The following is a 25830-nucleotide window of genomic DNA, read 5'->3' on the forward strand; positions in this document are numbered from 1 at the left end:
ATGCAGATGGCAGAGTGAGAATTTAGCAGAAACAGCATGAAAGCATGCACCCCACATGCATGAGTACAGCCCTTCAAGCTAGTGGGGGCAGTGTTATGGTTTGGGGCGTGTTTTCCTGGCATGATTTGGGTCCTTTAATTCGTGTGGAACAACGTCTGAAGAGCAGAAGATACCTAACCTAAGTATTATTACTGATCAAGTTCATCATGTTGATGGCATATCCCAGTGAAGATGGCTTCTTCCAATGGGCCATGCCATGGTGCTCGTATTGTGCAATAGTGGCTTCAAGAACATGAGGGAGACTTTACCTTCCTTAGGTGGCCCCGCAATCACCAGATCTCAATCCAATTGAGCATTTGTGGGACAAAGTTAAAAGAGCCACCAGGCAGCTGGTTCCACAAATCTCATTCCATTAAATCTCACAGAACTGGACAGTGCTATTCATCAGGCATATGATGGTGTCAGATTCCTTGCATCACCTTTCAACATCTCGTGGAGTCAATGCCAAGAAGAATCGCTGCAGTATTGAAGGCAAACGGTGGCCCAACGAAGTACTGATGGGGTGGTGGTAATAATCTGGCCGGTCAGTGTATAACCTTGCTGAATTCTTTCATCAGTTCTTATAGTCTTTTAGTAGTTTCCTTAGGATTTGTTATTTACTCGTGTGAGTAGATTCTTTCTTTTAATTTAATTTAATTTTTAAATTAAATTTATTGGGGTAACTTTGGTTAATTTGATTATGTAGGCTTTGCCCTGGCCTGTGTGGCACTGTTGGTTGAGCGTTGTCCTGTGCATGTAAAGGTCACCAGTTCAATTCCCAGTCAAAGCATATGCCTGGGTTGGGGGTTTGATCCCCAGGCAGAGTGCATACGGGAGGCAACCCATCGATCTCTTTCTCTCTCTCTCCCTAAAGTCAATAAGAACATATTTTTTTGAAAACATTATTATGTTTCAAGTTTAGATTTCTATAATACATGATCTGTATATTGCATTGTGTGCCCACCACTCAAAGTCAAATAATCTTCCATCACCATATACTAGTATTTGGCTCCCTTTCCCCCCACTACCCCACTAACCCCTTCCCTCTGGCAACGACCATACTGTTTTCTGTGTCTATGAATTTCAGTTTTATGTCCCATAAATGAGTGAAATCATATGATTCTTAGCTTTTTCTGACTGAATTATCTTGCTTAGCATAATATTCTCAAGGTCCACCCATGTTGTCACAAATGGCAATATTCCATCTTTTCTTATAGCTGTGTAGTATTCTATAGTATATATGTACCACATCATCTTTATCCAGTCATCTATTGAAGGGCACTTCGGTTGTTTTCATGCCATGGCCACCATGAATAGTGCTGCAGTGAACATAGGAGTGCATGTATCTTTGTGAATAAATTTTTTTAAACATTTCTTTTTAAAAAAATATATTTTTTTGTTGATTTCAGAGAGGAAGGGAGAAGGAGAGAGAGAAAGAAACATCAACGATAAGAGAATCATTGATTGGCTGCCTTCTGCATGCCCCCTACTGGGGATTGAGCCTGCAACCCAGGCATGTGCCCTTGGCTGGAATCGAACCTGAGATCCTTCAGTCTGCAGGCTGATGCTTTATCTACTGAGCCAAGCTGGATGTTTTTAACTTTTTCAGGTAGATACCCAGAAAAGGGATTGCTGGGTTTGCTGGGTCATATGTTAACTCTATTCTTAATTTTTTGAGGAAAAATCTCGTGTGAGTAGATTCTTAAACAAAAAGTGGTGTTCAGAGGGTGAATATGTAATATCCTAAACCAGGGAACAGCAAGTCCAAAGGCCTCTGCAACTGTGAAAGCAGGTGCCTCTGGGAAGATACACACTCAGGTCACTGTGGCTAGAGCTAAGGATTCGGGGTTAAAGCTGGTGCGTATCATGTTAAAGACAGTGGGAGCCATGCCATGCCATTCCAATAAGAATATTAGAATCATTCTTAGAAGGAGGCCCAGAAAAGCATGTATAACATTGATCAGGCCCAAAGGTAGCTGAGAAAGCCTGCTTTCCTCAGGAAGAGCAAGAACTTAAAGGTCTCTGGGTATATGCCACTACTCTCTGGATGCCATTATCTCCAGGAATGAGCGCCAGTGACACGCTACCGCTGGCATTGTGCAGCCGAGCCTGGCCAGCTTTGGTGATGTGGCAGTTGGTGCCTGCTATTGCTCACTGGGCTTCTGGAAGGGAGACAGCGTTTCTATGGAAAACAGAAGCCCAGATCGCAGGCTCTTAACAAACTCCTACCCCGGACCCCTGTAGCCAGACATTTCCAGACAAGCCAAAGATGGGTGTGGTCTCTACCAACTGCTTCCTCCTCTCTGGGTCCCTGGGTCTCTATCTCATCTGAGGGGCTCATGCCGGAAGAAGTGACTGTTGGCCCAGGTTACATCGCTTGGATGAGAGCCTGGCCTGGAAGCTCCAGGAGCACAGAAGGTGTTCAAAGCCAAGAGTGAGCCCTGCTATGATTAATGTTCATCCCGTCACTTTCAGTATGTGAGTTTTTGTTCTGAGGTGGGTTTCTTGTAGACAGCATATATATGGGTCATGTTTTCTTATCCATTCAACTACCCTGTATCTTTTGATTGGAGCATTTAATCCATTTACATTTAAGGTTATTATTGATAAGTACTTATTTATTGCCCTTTTTTATTTATACCTATGTCCTATCTCTCTTTATGTCTTCTTCTTCTTAAAACAGTCCCTCTAACATTTCTTGCAATGATAGTTTGGTGGTAATGAACTCCTTTAGCCTTTTATTTTTTTTTGGTCTGGAAAGCTCTTTATTTTGCCTTCCATTTTAAAGGATAGCCTTTCTGGATAGAGTAGTCTTGGATTCAGGTCCTTGCTTTTATTACTTTGAATACTCCATGCCAATCCCTCCTGGCCTGAAGGGTTTCTGTTGAGAAATCAGCTGACAGCCTTATGGAAATTCTCTTGTAGGTACCTAACTGTTCCTCTCTTGCTGCCTTTAAGATTCTCTCTTTGTCTTTAACATTTGCCTTAGGATGTGCCTAGTGTGGTTCTTTTGGGGTTTGTCTTGATTGTACTCTCTGTGCTTTCTGGACTTGTGTGACTTTTTCCTTCACAGGTTGGGAAAGTTTTCTGTCATTATCTCTTCAAACAGGTTTTCTATCCCTTGCTCATTTTCTTCTCCTTCTGGGGCCTCTATAATATTGTTATGTTTTATGTTGTCCCAACAACCCCTTAAACTATCCTCTTCTTTAAAAATCCGTTTTCTTTTGTTGCTCTGATTGGGTATTTTTTTCTACCTTGTCTTCCAAATCACTGATTCTATCCTCTGCTTCATTCAGCCCACTGTTAATTCCTTACAGTGTGTTCTTGATGTCAGGTGGTATTCTTAATTTCTAACTGGTTCTTATTCACAGTGTCTATGTCCTTTCTCATGCTGATGTAGTTCCCACTAAGTTCCTTGTTGTTCTTACTAAATTCCTTGAGCATCCTTATAACCATTACTTTGAATTCTATGTCTCATAAATTGCTTGCCTTCACTTCATTTACCTCTTTTCTGGAGATTCCTCCTTGTCTTTCATTTGGAGATTGGCTCTTTGTCTCCCCATTTTAACTGTCTCTCTGTGTCTGTTTCTATATATTAGATGGAACTGCTATGCCTCCTAGTCTTCTTGGGTGGCCTTACGTAGTAAGTGTCCTGTTGGACCCAGTGGTGCAGTCTCTTTGATCTCCTGATCTGGATGTTCTAGGAATGTCCCTTGTGTGGGTTATTTGGGCTTTCCTGTTGTAACTGGGCCTTGATTGTTTTCCCCTTCATGGGTTGGATCTCACCTTAGGCTAGCTGACTGTGAGGCTCAACCCCAAGGTCATGTGAGTTGTTGTACAGGTGCTGAGAAAGAGCCATTGCTGAACCCTCCTTTCTTTCCTCTTCTGCCTCAGGAAACAATAGTCTTTAGAATTAAATCCCTGTAGGAGACACAGTTGTAGGGATTTCAACTTTGGTAGTGACACCAAGGCCTCACGCATAGGAATATGGACTGAGATGCTTAGGTTTAAACCATAAAACGCCTTTAAAATTTATTTTATATTATTGATTTGAGAGAGAGAGAGAGAGGAACACAGATTTGTTGTTACACTCACTTATGCATTCATTGGTTGATTCTTGCATGACCAGTGGATCAAACCCACAACCTTGGCGTATCGGAATGATGCTCTGACCAATTGAGCTATCGGGCCAGGGCATATAGTATCGCCTTTAAGCAGCAGCACTGATTTTGGATTTTCCCTAACCCTTCTTTATGGACTATGTGCTGTAGAGATAAGATTTGTCTCTTACACACACTATATATTTGGCTCTCTATTCCTGATTCAATTTGAGTGTCGCCAGCAGGCACATTTTAAAGTGTTTAAAATTGTATCCTCAGCCTCGCCAGGAAACAGCCTGGTCAAAATGAGATTCCACCCAGAGTTAGACGTGGATTGTGGGGAACCCCCATCGGTCATAACAAATTATTCCTCACAAAGGCCTCTTTCTGGAAGCTGAAAAAAAATTCAGCTTTGCATGCCTACCTTCTCACCATTAAATTGTGTCCTGAACATTCACGCTCTGTGGCCAGAAAGAGATGGGACTGAGGTGAAATCTTTGGCCAGGAGCCCAATGGACCAGCCCTGGCCAAGTATGTTGTCAAGGTCTGTGATCTTGTCTGATGTGGTTCAGAAGGGCCCCCTTGTCTGCCACTCACTTCCTTCGTCCTCTGAGCACACCCCATTCACCCAAAACAGCCCTCCTCCACAAAGGAATGTGTTCCATGTGGGGTCAGAGCAGCACCCAGACCACAGCTGGGGTAGCCCCGCTGTGGTGCACTCTGGGCCCTGAATGAGAACCATTCATCACTGCTGCTGGTTGAGCAAGGGTCCCTGGTGGCCTGCGGGGGATGGAGGAGACAACTCCCACCACACCCCCTGACCCCAGATCTGCATGCCTACATCGGGCAGAGGCGTTGATTTGACTGTTCCATCTGGGTGAAAGAATTCAGCTGAGCCCCACACTTCACTGTTGAATACACTAAGCAAGTGCGCTTTTCATCGTGGCCACTGCTCCTAGCTGGGGAGTGGCATGGTTGTTTATGTGATGCATCCCATTGGCTTAGGCAAGCCAGTTACTGGGAGCTCCAGAGCACACGGTACGGAGCAAGTGATGGGAGGAATGAATCATTTCCCCCACCAGGGGCCTCAGAAGCAGCAGAGCTGTCATGCAAAGCTGGAGCCAGAGTGAGGCCTGCTTTAGGAGGGTCCTATGCCGTGGATAATCATGTTCATCGTGTAGGGATGGTGTTCAGTTTAGAGAATCAGCTTGTGTAAGAACAGTGCTTTTTGCTTAATGTGTGAAATGCACTATGCACAGCAGTGTACAGATTTTATGTCCCCCCCCCCCCCTTATCTGTGTTATTAACTAGGGCTCGGTAGGTCACATTGGGCATTTTTTGATTGGGCCACAAAATGAGATGTCATTAGTGAAGTCAGTAGCCACTTGATTTTCAGAAAATATTGCTAGGCAGGCAAGTGCTACAGCACAGAACGCCTTCTTCAGGTGGATGATGAAGTGATTCAAATGGGGTTGCTTTGGAGCAGCGGGGAAGAAGAACATTGGAGTAGCCCCAGGATCTCTTGAGACTCAGAGATGGTTTGGGGAGCAGGCCTTGCACACTCTTTCTGAGGTAGAGTGATTCAGCTGTCAAACGAGCAACCTAAGAAAAGGACCCTGGAAATTCCCATTTTACATTTTTCTCTTTTTCCTTTTGGGAGCTTGTTGGGTCAAAATTAAGTAAAGGATTTTCAAATATTCATTCACTATCAGTACAATGCCACTCCTGGCATCATAGAAATCATTGTCTCCATAATGTACTAGGAAGTTCCTTGGGTGACATATGCTTTGAAACTAAAGATGTCTTCCAATAAAGGATGTTTATCAAGCAGCGGAAGTAACACTGCTCAGGATCAACTGAGAAACTTGAGCAAGATCCAGGCAGAGAACCTCTTTCTCCCCCTCTGGCCATACCCTCAGCCTCAACCCCTCCCCAGGCCAGAAGCACAGGTTGGCTCATGTCCTGCTTAAGTCTTATTTGCAGACACTGCAGGCTCCCTGGAGCCCACCCTCCCATTGAACTCAGCACGACTTAGCACCTGCCTAGTTTATATAGCACAAGGGAAGGCACCTTTTTATTTAAGTAATTAGGCTTTCTCCAATATTGTGTATTCTTTGGGGCAAATGTTTATTTCTATTTTGAAAATATATTGTTGCAAGAGATGGATCCAGGAGGGAACTACCTAAGCTCATTCTTGGGAGTTCCCAGTCTCCAAATAACACTTGGGGAAGTCGGAAGAAAAAAATTAAATATGACCAATTGCGTCATGCGGCTTAGCATCTTGTAGTTGGCACTTGGACAGCCTGACCCAATTCTAGCAAGCAGTGCCTGTTTGAACCAAAATGTTTGAACCAAAACGTCATATGTATTTGTTCATCTTCACCTGAGGATATATTTTTTCCATTTAGAGAGAGTGGAAGGGAAGGGAAGAGGCAGGGATAGCGAAACATCAATGTGAGACAGACACATCGATTGGTTGCCTCCTGCATACACCCCAGCTGGGGCCGGGGATCAAGCCTGCAGCCAAGGAGGTATGTGTCCTTGACCAGAATTGAACCTGTGACCCTTCAGTTCTTGGGTGGATGCCCTAACCACTGAGCAAAATTGGCTAGGGCTTATCCAATATTTTTTGACCACCTACTATAGGTCAGGAATTTAAGAAACATAATCTTTGATTTAAAATATAAATACACACACACACACACACACACACACACATTGACTTCAGAGTGGAAGGGAGAGGGAGAGATAGAAACATCAATGATAAGAGAGAATCATTGATTGGCTGCCTCCTGCAAGCCCCCTACTGGGGATTGAGCCCACATCCTGGGCATGTGCCCTTGACCAGAATGGAATCTGGGACCCTTCAGCCCACAGGCCGATGCTCTATCAACTGAGCCAAATCGACTAGGGCGATTTAAAAAAAACCCACAGTACTGAAAGGTAGGTGTTTCTTGTTTTCCCTTAGAAAATTTGCTTTTAAGTACATATTTCCATTTTATAAAAATACTGAGACTTAGAAAATCGGAGCGTGCCTGAGGTCACAGAGCTCATAAGCAGAAGAAATGGGATTTGAATCCACTTCTGTGTGACTCTCAGCCGGTGGTCCATGTTGCTTACTGGCAATAGAGAGATGGCCGCCTGTCCTGCCCCGTCTTTGTGGAGAACATGGGCAGGCTGGCTGGATGAGTCGCTGCATGCGGGGAGCTGATTCTGGCTGCTATTGTCAGGAATGCTTGGGACCTGGAGCCGCAGTGATATGGAGGAATTCTATCCCTGGCTGTTCCAGACACCCCCTGAGGTCCAAGGCCCTCTGTCAGCAAGTTTATACCAGCGTCAACTGTGTGAATGTTGTATCCTCCAAGGAACTGAATTGAATGTAAGAATGTCTTCAACTGCTCAGTCAAGAGTCCCTTGAAAACATACTGGGAAAGACAATTTACCACTTTCTGCTGAGCCCTGGCCACACTCCTCTGGCATGTGCTGGCTCTTATTTGTGTCAGTCAAATACTGTAGTCCTTGGGCATCTTGCCATGAACCCTCTCGTGAGCTAATCTGCGTGAGTAATTAAAACCGTCTGCTCCATAGTTCCTAAACTTCACGTGGGTGAGGTTTTCACAGAATCCTTTCCAAGGTGGCCCTTCCCGCTGTGGGCGGTCCTCTGCGTGCCTGGAGAGGGTTGGTGAGACCTGAGCTGCAGAGATGCTGGCTGTGGTCAGGTAGAGGGTGGCCCTGGAGTTTCCATGGTGGGTGGTAGTGCAATCTCACTGGTGCAGACTCTTCCTGGGTTGCCAATGACCTTGGAGATTTTCAAAGGTGAAGGTTGAGAATAGATCTTCCTGTTTAAAAACTCTCCCAACTGTGTATCACATAAATGTTTCCACCAGGCTTTTTTTTTTTATCCTTACCCGAGGATATGTTTTTATTGATTTTAGAGAGAGAGAGGGGGAAAACACCCATTGGTTGGCTCCCATACATGCCCCAACTGGGCATCAAACACACAACCTAGGGCCCTGACTAGGAATCAAACCCACAACTTTTTGGTGTAGGGAACGACACTCCAACCATCCCACCAGCTAAGCCACCCTGGCTAAGGGCTCCACCAGGCTTTTTGATGTCTTTAGAGAAATACAACTCTTTGAGTGAAGAGTAAGAGCAGGTGTGAGGAGGAGAAAAGTGTCCTCCATCAATCCAAATGTCATCAAATGTTCAGGAGGGCCAAAGGAGAATGAGTTTACCATATTTGTTTATGATTTGAGACATAGTGTAAGTCTGTGGGGGTTTTTTTTATTTGAAATGGAAAACTTTTGTATGACAGCTTTGCATTCTGCTTTTTAAATATTTTTAATTTTATTTTTCAATTACATTCAATATTATTTTGTATTAGTTTCAGGTGTACAGTGGTTGGGCAATCGTATACATTACAAAGAGATCCCCCTGATATTTCAAGTATCCACCTGGCCCCATACATAACTATTATAATATTATTGACTATATTCCCTATCCTGTACTTTACATCCCCATGCCTATACCAGAACTACCAATTTGTATTTCTTAATCCCTTCACCTTTTTCGCCCTGCTCCCCTCCCCTCTTCCCTTTGGCAACATCAGTCTGTCCAACACACTTTTAACAAGCGCCTGACCTGTGCTGGGCCGGGGCCCACAGCACCCCTGCAACTTTAGCAGAGAGAGAACTTCTTCAGCCACCAGGAAACAGCCTGACCCAGCCTGATTGGCAGGCGCCCACCTGGGCGCGGCTCCAGCACAGCTGCTGCAGGCTGGTGGGAAAAGCCAGGCGCAGAGCCAGTGGGCAGTTCCCGCCTCGGGACCCTGGTAGGCCAGGCCTGCGCCCCACAGGCTCACGTGTGCCGCTGCCCCCCCAGCCACAGGACCACCGGGCCTGAGCTCCTATGGTCTGCAGAGTCCGTCCCGGTGCCGCCCTTTGCAGTTGGACTGACATTGTACCACCTGCCTCCTCTGCACCTCCAGCCAGGGCTCAGGTCAAAATGCATCATCTGGGTGGCAGGTGGCCCATGCTGCCAATGCCCAGGTGAACCAGCTGAGCTGCAGCGGTGGGACCACCCTGAGCTGGTTCCCTACAGGCCGCCTCACCCCCTGCAGCCAGGGTCTGGGATGGAGGGGCTGCACCTGAGCTCAAGCTCAGACCCGCAACAGCCCCCAGGAAACAGCCTGACCTATCCTGGTTGGCAGGCGACCACCAGGGGAGCGGGCAAGGCCTCGGGTCTGCAGTGGGTTATGGTAGAATGAAGGCCTCATGGAAGGGGTGGCCCGGCACTCCATCTACCCAAGCTCTGCTCTGCACGTTGGCTTCTACCTGAAGGTTTTTCGCGCCTGAGGGCTGCATGGATGCCCATGAAAAATGAATTTTGACAAAGCATTAAGGCAAAGATGGACATTTTGTTTTTTAAATGTTCAGTTTTTTAAAATATATATATATTTTTATTGGTTTCAGAGAGGAAGGGAGAGGGAGAGTGATAGAAACATCAATGATGAGAGAGAATCATTGATCGGCTACCTCCTGCTGCCCCCCCCCCCCCCCGGGGATCGAGCCTGCAACCTGGGCATGTGCCCCTGACAGAATCAAACCCGGGACCCTTCAGTTCACAGGTCGACCCTCTATCCACTGAGCCAAACCAGTTAGAGCAAAGGAAAGATGAGCATTTAATAGAAAAAGGGATAAAAAACATGAAGAGGTAATTTCCTAAAAAAAGCAATATAAGTGACCAATAAGCGGGGGTGGGGGGGTTGTGGGTGGTGTCAGGCTCAACCTCACTAGCAACAAAAGAAATGCTAGTCACAGCAAGATACCTTTTTCTGCTTATCAGGTGGGAGAAAGTTTGAAAACATGGTCATAGCTGGAATGTTTGAGGATATGGGGAACCTACATCCTGCCATTGACATGAATATTGGCACAGTCTTTCTGAAGGGCAGTTAATATACAAAAGTGTTCACTTTTCACCAGCTCTTTGACCCAGCAATTTTACTATTGGGAATTTATTCCAAGACGATGGACAGTTTAGCGACAAAGATATTAATTTCAAACATCTTTATAGTAGTAAAAAGCAAAAAATAGTGATAGCCCTGGCCAGGTAGCTCAGTTGGTGAGAGCATCATCCTGATACTCCAAGGTTGTGGGTTCGTTCCTCAGTCCAGACACATACAAAAGTCAACCAATGAATGCATGAATAAGTGGTACAACAAATTGATGTTTCTCTCTCTCAAGTCAATCAATAAATTAAAAATTAAGAAAAAATGTGATAAGATTATTGTAACCGAAACCCAAGTTCTGTTGCCTGCCGCCACAAAAACCAAACTCGTTACACAGAGCGGGACTCTTGTCACAAAGCCCATCTCCCCATCCCAGAGCAGGCAGAGGTTTTTATAAGGAGGGGGAGGCAAGTCAGATCAAAGAGATCAAGGGGAGGGGGTTGAAAAGTTCTCTACGTGCAGGCCAGACAGTCATTCCCATAAGGACCTGGAAACCGGTCAAGAGATGGTCTATTGAGCATTATGCTAAGTGAAATAAGCCAGTCAATGAAGGAAAAATACAACATGATCTCACTCATTCATGGATACTAGAGACCATTATAAACTTTTGAACAATAATAGATACAGAGGCAGAGCTGCCTCAAACAGATTGTCAAACTGCAGCTGGAAGGCCGGGGAGGGTTGGGGGGCAGGAGGTAGGGGGGTAAGAGATCAACTAAAGGACTTGTATGCATGCATATAAGCATAACCAATGGACATAAGACACTGGGGGATAGGGGAGGCTAGGGGACTGTCTAGGGCGGGGGGATAAAATGGACACATATGTAATACCCTTTATAATACTTTAAGCAATAAAAAAAAAAAAAAAAAAAAAGAGATGGTCTGTTGTGCATCATCCTGGCCTTCACCATCCTGGTTCTATGTTTAAAGGTCAGCAGACTTCCCGGAACTGGGCTGCAGGTCCGAGTTTTATCTTCTGGTTAGTTCCTAGGATTCTTACACAAACATGCTGCAAGCTACCTGTGAGTCAGAGTCAGCATCTACAGAAACAATGTCAAATGAATGGTGGGGTGGGTTACAGTTCCCACTGCTACATTATAAGATGGAATATTGAGGCCCTAGCTGGTTTGACTCAGTGAATAGAGTGTCAGCCTGTGGACTGAAGGGCACATGCCCGGGTTGTGGGCTTGATCCCCAGTAGGGGGCGTGCAGGAGGCAGCCGATCAATGATTCTCTCGCATCATTCATGTTTCTATCTTTATCTATCCCTTCGTCTCTGAAATCAATAAAAATATATTTTAAAAAAAGATTGAATACTGTGTAATAAAAGTTTCGTAAGATAAGAGACAATGAGGCATGTTTGCAATATACTGAGAAATGTGAAGAGCAGTTTACAAAGCACTATGTAGATGATTCCAGTTTTTTTAAATTTTATTTTATTGTTGAAAGTATTACAGATGTCCCCTCTTTTCCCCCCTCTGCCCCGCCTCCACCCATCTCCCACCCCACCCCACGCCTTCACCCGCCTATTGTCTGTGTCCATGGGCTTATAAATTCTTTGGTTAATCTCTTCCCACCCTCCCTCCTGCCCTCCCTCAGATCTGTTCGTCTGTTTCACGCTTCCATGTCACTGGTCCTATCTTGTTCATCAATTTATTTTGTTCCTTACACTCCACATATAAGTGAGATCATGTGATATTTGATGATTCCAATTTTGAAAAGCAAATATTTATGTACAGAAAAGGGTTGTAAGAAGTACACACCACAGTGGTATTAACAGTTACCTCTGACAGTGGTGCTGCAAATGATTTTTCTTTCTTTTACTTATGGCATTGTCCACATTTTTATCACCAGCTGGTATAACTTTGGCAATAAGAAGCAACAACAGCAAAACCCCATAAAAGTTATTTTTAAAAGAGGAGAGAAGCAGCTGGGTGCAATCATTTACAATTCCCCAGAGCAAGGAGTAGGAGAAAGCCGTACAAAAGAAGCAACATTTCAGGAGCACTTTTCTAGAAAGATTTAGGAGTTGAACACTGGCCATTCCCACAGATTAGAGATTCCAAGATGATGGGTGGAGCAGTTTATAGATATGCACACTCAGAGATTAAGATTTCTTTTTTAAAAATGAAGGAATACTTTCTTTCATTTCTTTTTGAGATAAGAATAGGCGGACTGGAGGCCACTGTAGCTCTGGTGAGAGGGAGACCGTGGGAGGTAGTAGGCATGGGCTGGCCTGCAGGGAAGCTGTCTGGGGCAGTAAGCACAGCGGCAAAGGACACAGCCCAGGCCAGTCTGCTGCCCTCGTCCACATCCTGGCTTGCCACTTACCATCGATGCAACCTCAGGCAACTCGCTGAACACTTCTATGCCTCCTATCCTCCTGGGCTAACAATGGTGTTTATTAAGTGAATGAATGCCCTAATAGTTTATTTTCCCTTTTATTGCATTTGCAAATATTTGTAGATTTTCTAGCTATTCTCTTATTATTGGTTTATAGCTTAATTCTATTATAGTCAGGCAACACATTTGGTGTGACTTCATTAAATATGGTGAATCTTGCTTTATGACCCAACTTAGGGTCCCTTTGGGTTAATTTTGCATGTGAACTTAAAGTGAATCTGTCTTCTGTAATCCTTGAATACGGTTGATAGAACCTTGTCAATTAGTCATGTTTGTTAATCATGTCCTTCACATCTTCAGTGCAAGGATCTTTTTGCTGCTTCCATCAGTGACTGACAGAGGTGTGCAGAACCTCCCTCTATGATTACAGATTTCTCAATTTTTTCCTGTTAAATCTGTCAATATTTATTTTATTCATATTGAATCTATGTCTTCTTGGCAGATTGGCTCTTGCATCATCATAATCTGTCCCTTTTTGTCTACAGTAATGTTTCTTGTCTAAAAGTGACTTTATCTGACTTCGTACCAGTTATTTTGTGCATTGAATATCTTTTTCCATCCTTTTACTGTGAACCTCTGTCTTCTGAAAAAAACATAAAGTAATATTGTTTTGTTAAATCATCTGATGTCATTCTTGATATATTTGGGTTTAAATCCACCATCTTACTATTTTTTTTATTGTGACAACTATTTTGTGTTACTTTTTCCTCTACTTTAATTTGGATTAATCAGTATCTATAATAATAAAAGCATAATATGCTAATTAGACCGGATAGCCTGACGTCCTTCTGGGGCCGAGGCAGAGGCAGTTAGAGGTGATTAGGCAGGCAGGCATAGTGGTTAGGGGCGATCAGGCAGGCATGGTGGTTAGGGGTGATCAGGCAGGCAGGCAGGCAAGCAGTTAGGAGCCAGTGGTCCTGGATTGCAGGATTGGGCCTAAACTGTCAGTTAGACATCCCCCGAGGGGTCCTGGATTGGAAGAGGGTGCAGGCCGGGCTGAGGGATCCCTCCCCCTTGCACGGATTTTGTGCACTGGGCCTCTAGTTTTTTTATAATTTCATCACCCCTCCCCTTAGTACCCTCTTCATGCTACTTTGCTTTTACTCTTATGGTGATTACAACATGCACCTATTAGACTTCACAAAGTCTAATAGAAAATAGTACTTTTACCACTTCCAGACAATGCAAGAACCTTGAAACGCAGATCATTTAGCCCCCTCCTACCTTTTGTGCTGTTGTTGCCATGCTTTTAATGATGCATAGACAGGGGTGGGCAAAATGAGCTTTACAGTTGTGGGTATGAGAAACAGAGTTTATTCTTGTATTATTATTATTTATTAATTATTGTATTACTTATTTGTATTATAACTGTAAACCTACTTGTGCTCACCCATATTTTAAACCCATGAGTCATTTTATTGTTTTCACAAGGTTGTTCCTCATTTAGATTTACCTACATAGCTGCCCCTCCTATACCCTCTTTACTCCTGCTCCTCCATACTAATATTTTGGATCAGTTTTCCTTTGGCCTGAAGAACTTTTTTTACTATTCACATTTTATGGATCCTCTGCTAACAAATTCTCTCCATTTTTGTTTGTCTGCAATGTCATTGTTTTACCTTCATTCTCTCCAGCAGTTCCAGGATTCTAGGTTGAACTGCTATTGTTTTCATCCTTTTGAAAATGCCATGCCATTGCCTCCCTGGTCTCCTTGTTTCCTGTTAAGAGTTCAGCTGTTGGTCTTCTGTTGCTCCTTTGAAGGTAATGCTCCTTTTATACGCTGGCTGCTTTTAAGGTTTTCTGCCTTGGATTTTCTGCAGCTGGGTTTTGACGTGCTCAGACATGGTTTCTATGTAAACTATACTGCTTGGGCTGATAATCTGTCATCAATTTTAAATAATTCTTGGCTGTTATCTCTTCAAACAGTTCTTTCCTACATTCTCTCTCTCCTCTCCTGGGGAATTCCAAGTATGTGGATGCAGGAGCTTTCTAACAATAGAACACTGCTCTGCTCTAACTTGGGCCCCTTCCACTCCAGCCCGGGCCTAATTAACAGCCCCACCTCCTGTTAGAAGGCTCTGAACTCCTGATTTTGTTCTGGGAGGCTTCCCCAAGCCGGCTCCTCAGCCTCCTGGCCAGTGGCTTGGGAACTGGCGAATGCCTGGAGGGGAAGAGCAGACAGAGGTGCTAGGCTCGCCTCAGAGCACTTCCTGTCTCTCGGGAGTCTTGACTCTTGCTGCCTCTAGTGTTCCAGTGTCTTCAGATATATGCCTTCAGAACTTTATCTGCCTATTCCCGTTGTTCTTGTCCAGTCTATCCGATACAAGCTGGTCTGCTGAAGCCAGAAACATGAGGTGCTGTGTGTAAATGGCACAGTGATGGCTTTGCCTCTTGGGGCTGCAGCTGTGAAACTGCCTCTCGCCAAGTGACATCATTCCTCCTGGGCAGCTCTGGGCAGTTATCTGGTCCTTCACTGATGGTGGTGAGCCATGAGGAGTACAATTAGCCTGCCCTCTGGACCTGGTTAAAATGAAATGTGCTATGTCACCCTTTAGTTTCCACCTCCTGGTCCTGGTTTTGTGTTTGGGGGGGGGGGGGGGGGGTGGCATATGCCAAGCGTATTTCCTTTTCCACGAGACACACCTGCAGTCCCTTTAAGACAGTTGTTCCCTCTCTCTGAATTATGAAAGGGCCAAGGCACATGATCTTGTTTTATGACCTTACCCTGGAACTCTGGGAGGCAGGCTCAGTCTGGGCCTGGTGACCATGATCTTGAGAATTTTACATTTTTATTTATCAGCTGCTCCTGTAGTGTTTGTTGGATGTCATTCATTCGATCTCCAAAACAGTGCTATGAGCTAGATATAATTATCATCCACTCCACATACGGGAAACTGAAGCACAGAGAAGTGAAGCATTTTGCCCAAGGCCGTAGAGCTAGTAAGGGTCAGAATGCGGATTCAAACTCTGATTGTCTGGCTCCAGAATCCACTCTTTCCCACTCTGCTGTCCAGCCCTCCTTTCCCGGATGACAGGCCACTCGGCCTCTTTTCCATTTGCCCTGAAGAACTTTATGCCTCTCCTCTGCAAAGAGCAGGCTGCTCTCAGCCCCTGCACCCCTCGGGGACAGGATCTATGAACTGTCACCAGGGCACCCTTGGCCTCCCCGAGGGTGAGATGTGCGTGAAGGCTGCACTCTGAGGCTGCTGCTTGCAGAAGCCACAGTTCAGCCAAGGACGAGCGCTGTGTCCAGCTGTTCAAGGGGCTTTGCTACTGACCTTCTCACTCCGCGGCCTCGGCCGTCTCGTGGTCCAGAGTATAAGACATGCTGCGGCCAGAGGCACGGTGGGCGTGTGCTGGTGTCTGAAGGCAGAGCCCAGGGGGTCAGATGTGTGCGCAGAGGGAACAGCTGCCCAGGAGCAAGCAGGGACAGACTCCAGGCCTTCCGCTGTTATTCTCAGCCCCCGGAAGAGGCTACTTCTATCCAGGTCAGCAAAGGTCCAGAGGGAGGGAGGACCTTACATGGGAGTCCCCGAGAGTCAGGATAGCATTTCCCCAGCGGTTTGGGCCCTGGAACGTTCAAGAAACAGGTCCATGAACCTATACCGTTCACTCTGGAGGAGCCAGAGAAGTCCTGCCCTTAAGAAGTCTGTGACCTTCTCGGGGACGTCTGGGAAGGGTGAGAAGAATGTCTAGGTAATAAGCCTGTCTTGGAAGCAGGATGTTCCCAAGGAGGGATTTGAGCTGGGCCCTGGAGCTTGAGAAGGTATAAGAGGTGGGGAGAGAGAGAGTGCTGGGAACCTTCTGCTAGCCCTTCCCACCTGCTCTCTCCCTCCACCAACCCCTGTGCCCAGGAGGCCAACCCATGCAGACTGCACCAATGGGCTTGGGTTTGCCCAATGGGAGGCACGGGAGGGGAGAGAGGAGGAGAGTGAGGCCCCTGCCTCTGTTGCTGTGGGTTGGCTCTGAGACCCCTCACTAAGGCCACAGCTCCAAACAGGAGCCCCTCTGAGCTTAGCCACTCTCGCCAGCTCTGGTAACCACTTCCTCCCTGCGCTTCCAGCCTGGGTGCCAACAGCACCTCTCTATGGCCAGCCCAGGTATTACTGTTACCTTTGCTCCCAGCTCTGTAAATAGTCTTTTTTTAAAAAAAAAAATTTTGTTTTATTGCTTAAAGTATTACAGAGAGTATTACATATGTCTCCTTTTTTTCCCCCTTGACCTTCCCCGGCCTCCCCTACCCCCCAGTGTCTTGTGTCCATTGGTTATGCTTATATGCATGCATACAAGTCCTTCGGTTGATCTCTTCCCCCCCCACCCCCAACCCTCCTCGTCCCCTTCCCGCTGTAGTTTGACAGTCTGTTCGATGCTGCTCTGCCTCTGTATCTATTTTTGTTCATCAGTTTATAATGGTCTTTATTATCCATAAATGAGTGAGCTCATGTGATATTTATCTTTCTCTGACTGGCTTATTTCGCTAAGCATAATGCTCTCCAGTTCCATCCATGCTGTTGCAAATGGTAAGAATTCCTTCTTTTTTACAGCAGCATAGCGTTCCATTGTGTAGATGTACCACAGTTTTCTAATCCATTCATCTGCTGATGGGCACTTAGGCTGTTTCCAAATCTTAGCTTATGGTGAATTGTACTGCTATGAACATATGGGTGCACATATCCTTTCTGATTGGTGTTTCTGGTTTCTTGGGATATATTCCTAGAAGTGGGATCACTGGGTCAAATGGGAGTTCCATTTTTAATTCTTTGAGGAAACTCCATACTGTCTTCCATAGTGGCTGCAGCAGTCTGCATTCCCACCAGCAGTGCACGAGTGTTCCTTTTTCTCTGCATCATCTCCAGAACTTGTCGTTTGTTGATTTGTTGATGATAGCCATTCTGACAGGTGTGAGATGGTACCTCATTGTTGTTTTGATTTGCATTTCTTGGATGATTAGTGACTTTGAGCATGTTTTTATATGTCTCTTGGCTTTCTGAATGTCCTCTTTTGAAAAGTGTGTATTTAGGTCCTTTGCCCATTTTTTGATTGGATTGTTTATCTTCCTTTTGTTAAGTAGTATGAGTTCCCTATAAATGTTGGAGATTAAATCCTTATTGGTGTTAACATTGGCAAATATGGTCTCCCATGCAGTGGACTTTCTTGTTGTTTTGTTGATGGTTTCTTTTGCTGTACAGAAGCTTTTTATTTTGATGTAAATAGTCTTTTAAAACACTTGCCTCAAATTAACTCTTCGTGTGCTTCATTTTCTGCCAGGAATCTTGTGGGGAAAAAAGCAATTCAGAGATAGGGGAAGGTGGGTGGGCAGAGGGGGAGGGAGTGCACAGACATTTTTGGCTGAAATGAACGGTGAAAGAAGAGAGGAAGTTGAGTCTAGGGTGTGAAGGGCTTTAACTACTAAGCAAAGGAGTAGGACAGTGATGGCGAACCTTTTGAGCTCGGCGTGTCAGCATTTTGAAAAACCCTAACTTAACTCTGGTGCCGTGTCACATACAGAAATTTTTTGATATTTGCAACCATAGTAAAACAAAGACTTATATTTTTGATATTTATTTTATATATTTAAATGCCATTTAACAAAGAAAAATCAACCAAAAAAATGAGTTCGCCTGTCACCTCTGACACGTGTGTCATAGGTTCGCCATCAGTGGACTAAGAAGTTCCTGGAGATTCTGGAGATTTCTGTAACCCGCATCTCTCCTCTCTTCTAGGAGCTCCTGCCTGTAGCCGGAAGCACGCACTGCCTTCCCCGCTCCGAGAGGCTGTCCAGCCAGAGGGTAGGCATGGTGAGGCTGGGAGGCCCCTGCCTCTGCAGCTGCCTGGCTGTGCTCTCCCTCCTCCCCTGGCGGAGCCTGGCGCAGTACGAGAGCTGGCCCCACTACCCAGAGTACTTCCAGCAGCCCGCACCCGAGTACCACCGGCCTCAGGTGCCCTCCGATGTCGCCAAGATCCAGCTGCGCCTGGCAGGGCAGAAGAGGAAGCACAGTGAGGGGCGGGTGGAGGTGTACTACCAGGGCCAGTGGGGCACCGTGTGCGATGATGACTTCTCCATCCACGCTGCCCACGTCGTCTGCCGGGAGCTGGGATACGTGGAGGCCAAGTCCTGGACGCCCAGCTCCTCCTACGGCAAAGGGGAAGGTAACACTCTGTGCTTTGGAACTAGTGCGCGTCCCCTGGAAACCCCGGGATGGGCTGCATGCGGTTAGCCTGGGAAAGGAATCTGCAGTCGCTGTCAAGTCTGAATTCCTGGTAATTCCATCTGGGCAGCCTTCTGTGTTTGTGCAAGAAGGTGGGAGTGGCGAGGTGCTGGGGAACCCTACAGTGACCAACGGGCCTGCTTGCCAGATTCCCCGGTTTTAGTGCACAAAGTCTGGTGTCCTCGGTGAACCAAACTGGTGGGTGCCTGAGGCAGGAGCTGAGTCGGTCTGTGCTCCTCTCCCCCAGCATGTGGCCTGGCTGGGGCTGCGGTGGCCAGCGGAGCTGGTGCCTTCCTCCCCACCAACCTTCCCAGGACTTCCTTCTGCTCTTTCTCACAAAGGCTGCCAGAGGCCACGTTCTGTCTCCACACACTCCTGTCCCTAGTTCAACATTCAGGTGCTGTTTTGAGCTTGGCCATAGCAGGAACATAGTTGCTTTGGGTGAATCACTAACTAGAGGCCCGGTGCATGAAATTCATGCACTCGGGGGAGGGGGGTGTCCCCTCAGCCCAGCTTGTACCCTCTCCAATCCGGGACCCCTTGGGGGATGTCCAACTGCCAGTTTAGGCCCAATTCTTAAACCGGCAGTCGGACATCCCTCTCACAATCCTGGACCACTGGATCCTAATCACTCACCTGCCTGCTTGCCTGGTCGCCTCTAACTGCCCCCCCTCCTCCCTGCCAGCCTGATCACCCCTCACTGCCTCTGCATGTAGCCTGGTCACCCCTAACTGCCCCTGCCAGCCTGGTCATCCCCAACTGCCCCCTCCCGCCGGCCTAGTCACCCCTCACTGCCTCCCCTGCCAGACTCATTACCCCCAACTGCCCCCCTGCTTGCCTGGTCGCCCCCAACTGCACCCCCTTCTGGCCTGGTCATCCCCAACTGCCCCCCACCAGCCTGGTTGTCCCTCATGGCCCCCCCACCAGCCTGGTCACCCCACGCAGCCTGCTGTTCAGTTGTTTGGTCGTCCCTCACTAATCCCCCTGCCAGTCTAGTCACCCCATGCAGCCTGCTGTTCAGTCATTTGGTCGTCCCTCACTAATCCCCCTGCTGGCCTGGTCATAGGCAGCTATTGTGAGGGCGTGAGGATTAATTTGCATATTACCTCTTTATTATATAGAATGGGGAAGGGGGAAGAGCTTTGAGGGAGGGTGGGTGTTGGAACCTAGAACCTGAGTACAGTCCTGCTGCTGACCTAACTAACTGTCCTTAAGCACAAGATGCTATTCTTCTTTGCCCTCAGTTTCCCACTCTGGAAGCTGGGCTCTCAAGAACTTTTGAGCCCTGGCTGGTTTGGCTCAGTGGACAGAGCATCGGCCTGCAGACTGAAAGGTCCCAGGTTCAATTCCAGTCAAGGGCACATGCCTGGCTTTCGGGCTTGACCCCTAGTGGGGAGCATGCAGGAAGCAGCTGACCAATGATTCTCTCTCTCCTTTTCTCTTCCTCTCTGAAATCAATATATATATAAAGTTTGAAACTTTCGCAGTTTATGAGCCTAAGTAGGAAAGTAAATTCAGATGGAGAGCATTATTTAAAAAAAAATAATCCAGAAGAGGAGAGTTGGCATCCCTGAGTTGGTAAAGCAACTTGACTGCCTGGACGAAAGCAGAGGTGCCCAGAGTCTCATCTGGGACCAGTGGATTAATGCCAGCTGACAGCATAAGCATCCCTGGGAGGCCTCACCCATGGTATTCTGGGCTAGGGTCTGGGCTGGAGTCTAGGACCTTGTGGCTTTTGGAAACCTCCCAAGTGACTGTGTACATAGCCAGGTTTGGGGTTCATTGAATTAGGTCATTGTTATGGTCCCTTGAAACCCTGGCTTTCTGTTATTCTAGAAGTTATCGGAGAAAGGAAACCCCATGTCATGCATGTCTCACTTCTGTGCAATTGAACATATCCCGTTGGAGTAACCGCACTTAGAGTGACATGTTCTCTGACGCTGACTCTGGGTTTCTAGGAGGAACGAGTTAGCAAGTGCTGGGCTCTTAAATCCATTTCCTGTCTTCTTTACAAAACTCCAGACACTTCTCCATAGTCACACATCTCTGTTTATTTTGCTAGTTGAGTGATCTGGGGGTAACATCAACTTTGTTTTCTATTCCAGGCTGTCTAAGCCTAAATATTTTATTTATTTTATTATTTTCGATGGTTTTTTTTTTTAATTGATTTTAGAAATAGAGGAAGGGAGAGGGAGAGATAGAAACATTGATAAGAATAACAACATCCATCCGCTGCCCGCTGCACGCCCCCTACTGGGGGTTAAGCCTGCAACCTGGGCATGTGCCCTGACTGGGAATTGAACTCATGACCTCTTGGTACATGAGTCAACGCTCAACTACTGAGCCACACCAGCCAAGCTAAGCCTAAATATTTATAACAAGCACTTTCTAATGACTGTGGGGTTTGTTTGTTTTTTACAGCAATAACTTTATTTTATTTCTACCCAAACTTAAAATTTATCTGTCATCAGACAAAATGGGTGTGGTCCCCCCTCCACTTTCATCTGCCCAGGAGTGGGCAAGGGGTGGCTGGAGAGGTGGTGATCTGGCTCAGATTTTGTCATTCAGGTTTGATGACGGGAGAAAAGTTCAAAGGAGTAGAGGAATTCAAATCGTGGTCCATGGAAGGTGCTGCATGGAGGAGTGATGGATAGTCGCAAGCTGGGATCAATGGACTGTGGGTCTCTGCAGAGATTGCAATACTAGAAGAAGTCTGCTAGAGAGATGGGGTAGGGACATGGGCACAGGGCACAAGAATACAAATGGAGATGGGGGGTATGGTTATTGGTAATGACGAGGTCTATGGCTATGGGATAGTAGCTGACGTAGGGTGGAGGAAAGTCACTGGCGAGAGGAGGTTGAGTGACAATGAGTCCAAAAGCACTGGAAAGGTAATCTGTGTGGATATTGAAACCATCAAGACATAGGAAAGAAGTATCAAAGAGAGGAAGGGAGAAACAGATGCTATAATAATTTAACATGCTATCCATATAAAGTGGTAAATTGATTTATACGATGGGAGACCTTTTAAATATAAATATTTGATTTAATCCAGTGTTTCTCAACCTTGGCTGCACATTAGAATCACCTGGGAATCTTTTTAAAATCCTGATTTCTGGGCCTCATCCTCCGGAAATTCTGTTTCTTTGTTACTAATGTTGTGGCCCCACTCCATAACAAAGAAACAGAATTTCCGGAGGATGAGGCCCAGAAATCAGGATTTTAAAAAAGATTCCCAGGTGATTCTAATGTGCAGCCAAGGTTGAGAAACACTGATTTAATCAGTTAGGATTTTTAGCACTGGGTTCATAGTGGGAACTTAGTCAATATTGATTCATGTCAATTTGGGAGATTATTAAGAACAGGTGGCAAACAGTACATGGCGTAGTGACCAGAGATTGCGACGAGGCTGTGGGTGTGTTCCCCTAGGCCAGTGGTCGGCAAACTGTGGCTCGCGAGCCACATGCGGCTCTTTGGCCCCTTGAGTGTGGCTCTTCCACAAAATACCACGTGCGGGCGCACATGTACAGTGGTATTGAAACTTCTTGGCCCATGCGCAGAAGTCGGTATTTTGAGCCTAGATCTGCCTCCAGTGGGCAGAGCCAGAGCTGGCCACTTTGGAATCAGGACAGTCTAGTTGATGGGCACTAAGTAAACAGGAAAGAAATTGTAATGAATTCAGGCCACATGAGAATACATGCATGGGGATGCTGTCTTGGGCTACAGAGAAGTTTGTATTTCCACCGTCTAAGAAAAAAATAACTGGTGAGAATGTGCAAAGAGTAGAATAATTGGGGGTGAATTGAAGCTTCTTAAGAAAGCAGTTCTGCCTGGCCAGTGTGGCTCAGTGGTTGAACGGCGACCCATGAATCAGGAGGTCACGGTTCGATTCCCGGTCAGGGCACATGCCCAGGTGGTGGGCTCGATCCCCTGTGTGGGGCGTGCGGGAGGCAGCCGGTCAATGGTTCTCTCTCATCATTGATGTTTCTATCTCTCCCTCTCCCTTCCTCTTTCTGAAATCAATAAAACATTAAAAAAGAAAGAAAGAAAGCAGTTCTTTGAGGTTAAGTTAGTTCCCACGAACACTCCAGGGGCTAATTGCAAACATTCCTATGAGAAGGTAAGCAGACCCGGGTGTAAATTTTTTAGCTTTTCACGCTGCCTCTAGCCGTGTGCTATCTGGCTCCCGTCCCTTCGCAAGGGCGGTTCCTCTCACTGCAGACGGGATATTTCGCTGCTGCTCTCCACCGCCTCTGTCCCTTCAGCAGCTTTGCTTCAGAACGTTCCCGGGAAGAGGCCGAGTCCACTGTGGAGGGTCTTGTCCTTGCTGCTACTTAGCAAGACAAACATTGGTTTGTTGTTGAAACAGCGATCGGGTAGGGAGCATATGTTTCAGTGGAGCTTGATGGCTTGGAAACCAGGCCAAATTGAGAAACCAGTTGGAAAACCTCAGCCCAGATGTTTTCAATAGCTCTTTGTTCCCCTCACTGCATCCAAAGCAGTCCTGTTGGAGCCCTGACCAGCCGTCGGTCACAGTGGACACGTTTCATCAGGGCCTCGATGTCAGGAGACTGGCCCTGCGTCCTTCCTGACCTCCAGGGCCTCAGGGTCTCCTTGGTTTTCTCATCTCTACAATGGGAGTGTTTTTATCTGCTTCGTCCTGGCATCATGGAAACAACAGTAGTCATTGTTTTTCTGACCTACTGGGAGAAGGAAGGGGAAGGGAGGTTGAAAATGTACTAGGAGCAAGATTATCTCATTGAGTATCCATGGCAACCTGTTTGTGGGTGTCATTGTTTTCACTTTGGAAATGGGGAACAGGCTTGTTTAAGTAGTTGACCGAGTCATGAAGTACCCCAGCCTGAGAGAGAATGGGAAACCCTGTTCTCTGACCTCATTACACGATAGGGTTCTACATGGAGCATTAAGAAGAGTGACAGGCTTAGCTGATTTTGTTTCCTTTCATGTTGTAGTGGCGCTTATAAAAATCACTATTTGAAACACCCTGTGGCACTTTAAAAACTTTTTATTTTAATTATGGTTAAATGCACATAACATTAAAAGCATGCCATCTTGCCCTAGCCGGTTTGGCTCAGTGGATAGCACATCGATCTGCTTACTGAAGGGTCCCAGGTTCGATTCCAGTCAAGGGCACATGCCCGGGTTGTGGGTTCGATGGGGGGCATACAGGCAGCCGATCAATGATTCTCATCATCCATTCTCATCATTGATGTTTCGATCTCTCTCTCCCACTCCCTTTCTCTCTGAAATCACTAAAAATATTAAACACACACACACACACACACACAAAACAAAGATGCCACCTTGACTAGTTTCCAGTGTACAGTTGGGTAGTGTTAAGTACATTCACATGGTGGTGCGACCATCTCCAGAACACTTCTTATCTTGGGAAACTGAAACTCTGTCCCCATTGAACAACCACTCCCCATCCCGTCTCCTCCAACCCTGGCAGCCACCACTTTACGTTTGTCTCTATGCATTTTGACTTCACGAGGTACCTAGTAAGTGGAAACATGCTGATTTGCCTTTTTGTGACTGGCCTATTTCACCCATATTGTGCATGTGTTAGAATTTCCTTCCTTCCTTTTTTTTTTTTTTTTTCAATTTCCCTCCTTTTTTAAGGCTGAATAATATTCCACTGTATGGATATACCACTTCTTGGCTATCCTATCTAATAAAGCGTAATATGAAAATTGACCATCACTCCTACACACAAGATGGCTGCCCCCATGTGGACACAAGATGGCTGGCAGGGGAGGGCAGTTGGGAGGAACCAGGCCTGCAGGGGAGGGCAGTTAGGGGCGACCAGGCTGGCAAGGGAGGGAAGTTAGGGCTGACCAGGCCAGCAGGGGAGGACAGTTGGGGGCAAACAGGCCTGCAGGGGAGGGCAGTTGGGGGCAATCGGGCTGGCAGGGGAGCAGTTAGGCGTCGATCAGGCTGGCAGGGGAGTGGTTAGGGGGTGATCAGGCTGTCAGGCAGAAGTGGTTAGGGGCAATCAGGTAGGCATGCAGGCGAGCGGTTGGGAGCCAGCAGTCCTGGATTGTGAGAGGGATGTCCGACTGCCCGGGCAGTTGGACATCCCTGGAGGGGTCCCAGATTGGAGAGGGTGCAGGCTGGGCTGAGGGACACACACCCCTCCCCCCGCAACCCTCCCCCACCTCCATGCACAAATTTTGTGCACCGGGCCTAAAGTTGTGAATAATGTTGTAAGACACATGGGTGTGCTATTATCTCTTTGAGGCCCTGCTTTCAATTCTTCTGGGACTTGCTGGACCATATGGCAATTCTGTTTTTAATTTCTTGAGGAACTACCATGCTCTTTTCCATGGTGGGTGCACCATTTTACAGTCCCACCAATAGTGCGTAAGTGTTCTAATTTCTCCACAGCCTGTCACCTGACTTCTGAATAGTAAGGAGGTAGCTCTGTGGGTTAGTCTTGGGGTCAGTGGATGGAAGTTTCAGGCAGTGAGAAGAACACTGAACGGACCAGGGCACCAGGCTCCGGGGGTGGCCTGCAGAGTGAGTTGCCCTCGGAGCCAGAGCTCTGCATCTGTGAAGTGTGAATAGCAAGGTCACCTCATCCTCTTCCCTGAAGTATGGGGAAGTCAGTGGGGGGTGATACAGGAAAATGCCTTCAAAGCCTCAAGTGCAGGATGGCTGAGGGGTCACAGTCCAGCCTCTGCTACAGGTAAAGGTGAGTTTGGCTTGCATCATAGTCAATATAACTAACATCATCATCATCATCATCATCATCGCTATCATTTTTTAGTAACTATGGGTCAACAATAAACTAGACATGTGCCATGTATTATCTCTCCTGCCCACACTCCTGCAATTCAAGTGTCTTTATTATCTGCACTTTACTGATGAGGAAAAGACTTTAACCAAAGCTGAGCCAGAATTCAAATCTAGCTTAATATCCAAAGTCCCCACTCCTCCCCCTACACCAGTGGTCTGCAAACCGCGGCTCGCGAGCCACATACGGCTCTTTGGCCCCTTGAGTGTGGCTCTTCCACAAAATACCACGTGCAGGCGCACACATACAGTG

The 25830-nt window shown here is 46.6% G+C and overlaps 1 protein-coding gene across 1 annotated transcript in view; it reads left to right on the forward strand.

Annotated features, from left to right (window-relative positions):
• Window positions 1-18347: 18347 nt before the first annotated feature.
• The window catches only part of LOXL2 (lysyl oxidase like 2), a gene marked incomplete at its 5' end in the record, with an annotated part of 65523 nt that continues 58040 nt past the window's right edge, over window positions 18348-25830 (forward strand). The window contains one exon of the mRNA XM_081092813.1: window positions 18348-18702. Coding sequence (XP_080948939.1) covers window positions 18348-18702 — 355 coding nt within the window. The remainder of the gene's footprint in view (window positions 18703-25830) is intronic.

This window comes from Myotis nattereri (genome assembly GCF_964212035.1).
Source record: "Myotis nattereri genome assembly, chromosome: 5".
NCBI classification, from domain to species: domain Eukaryota; kingdom Metazoa; phylum Chordata; class Mammalia; order Chiroptera; family Vespertilionidae; genus Myotis; species Myotis nattereri.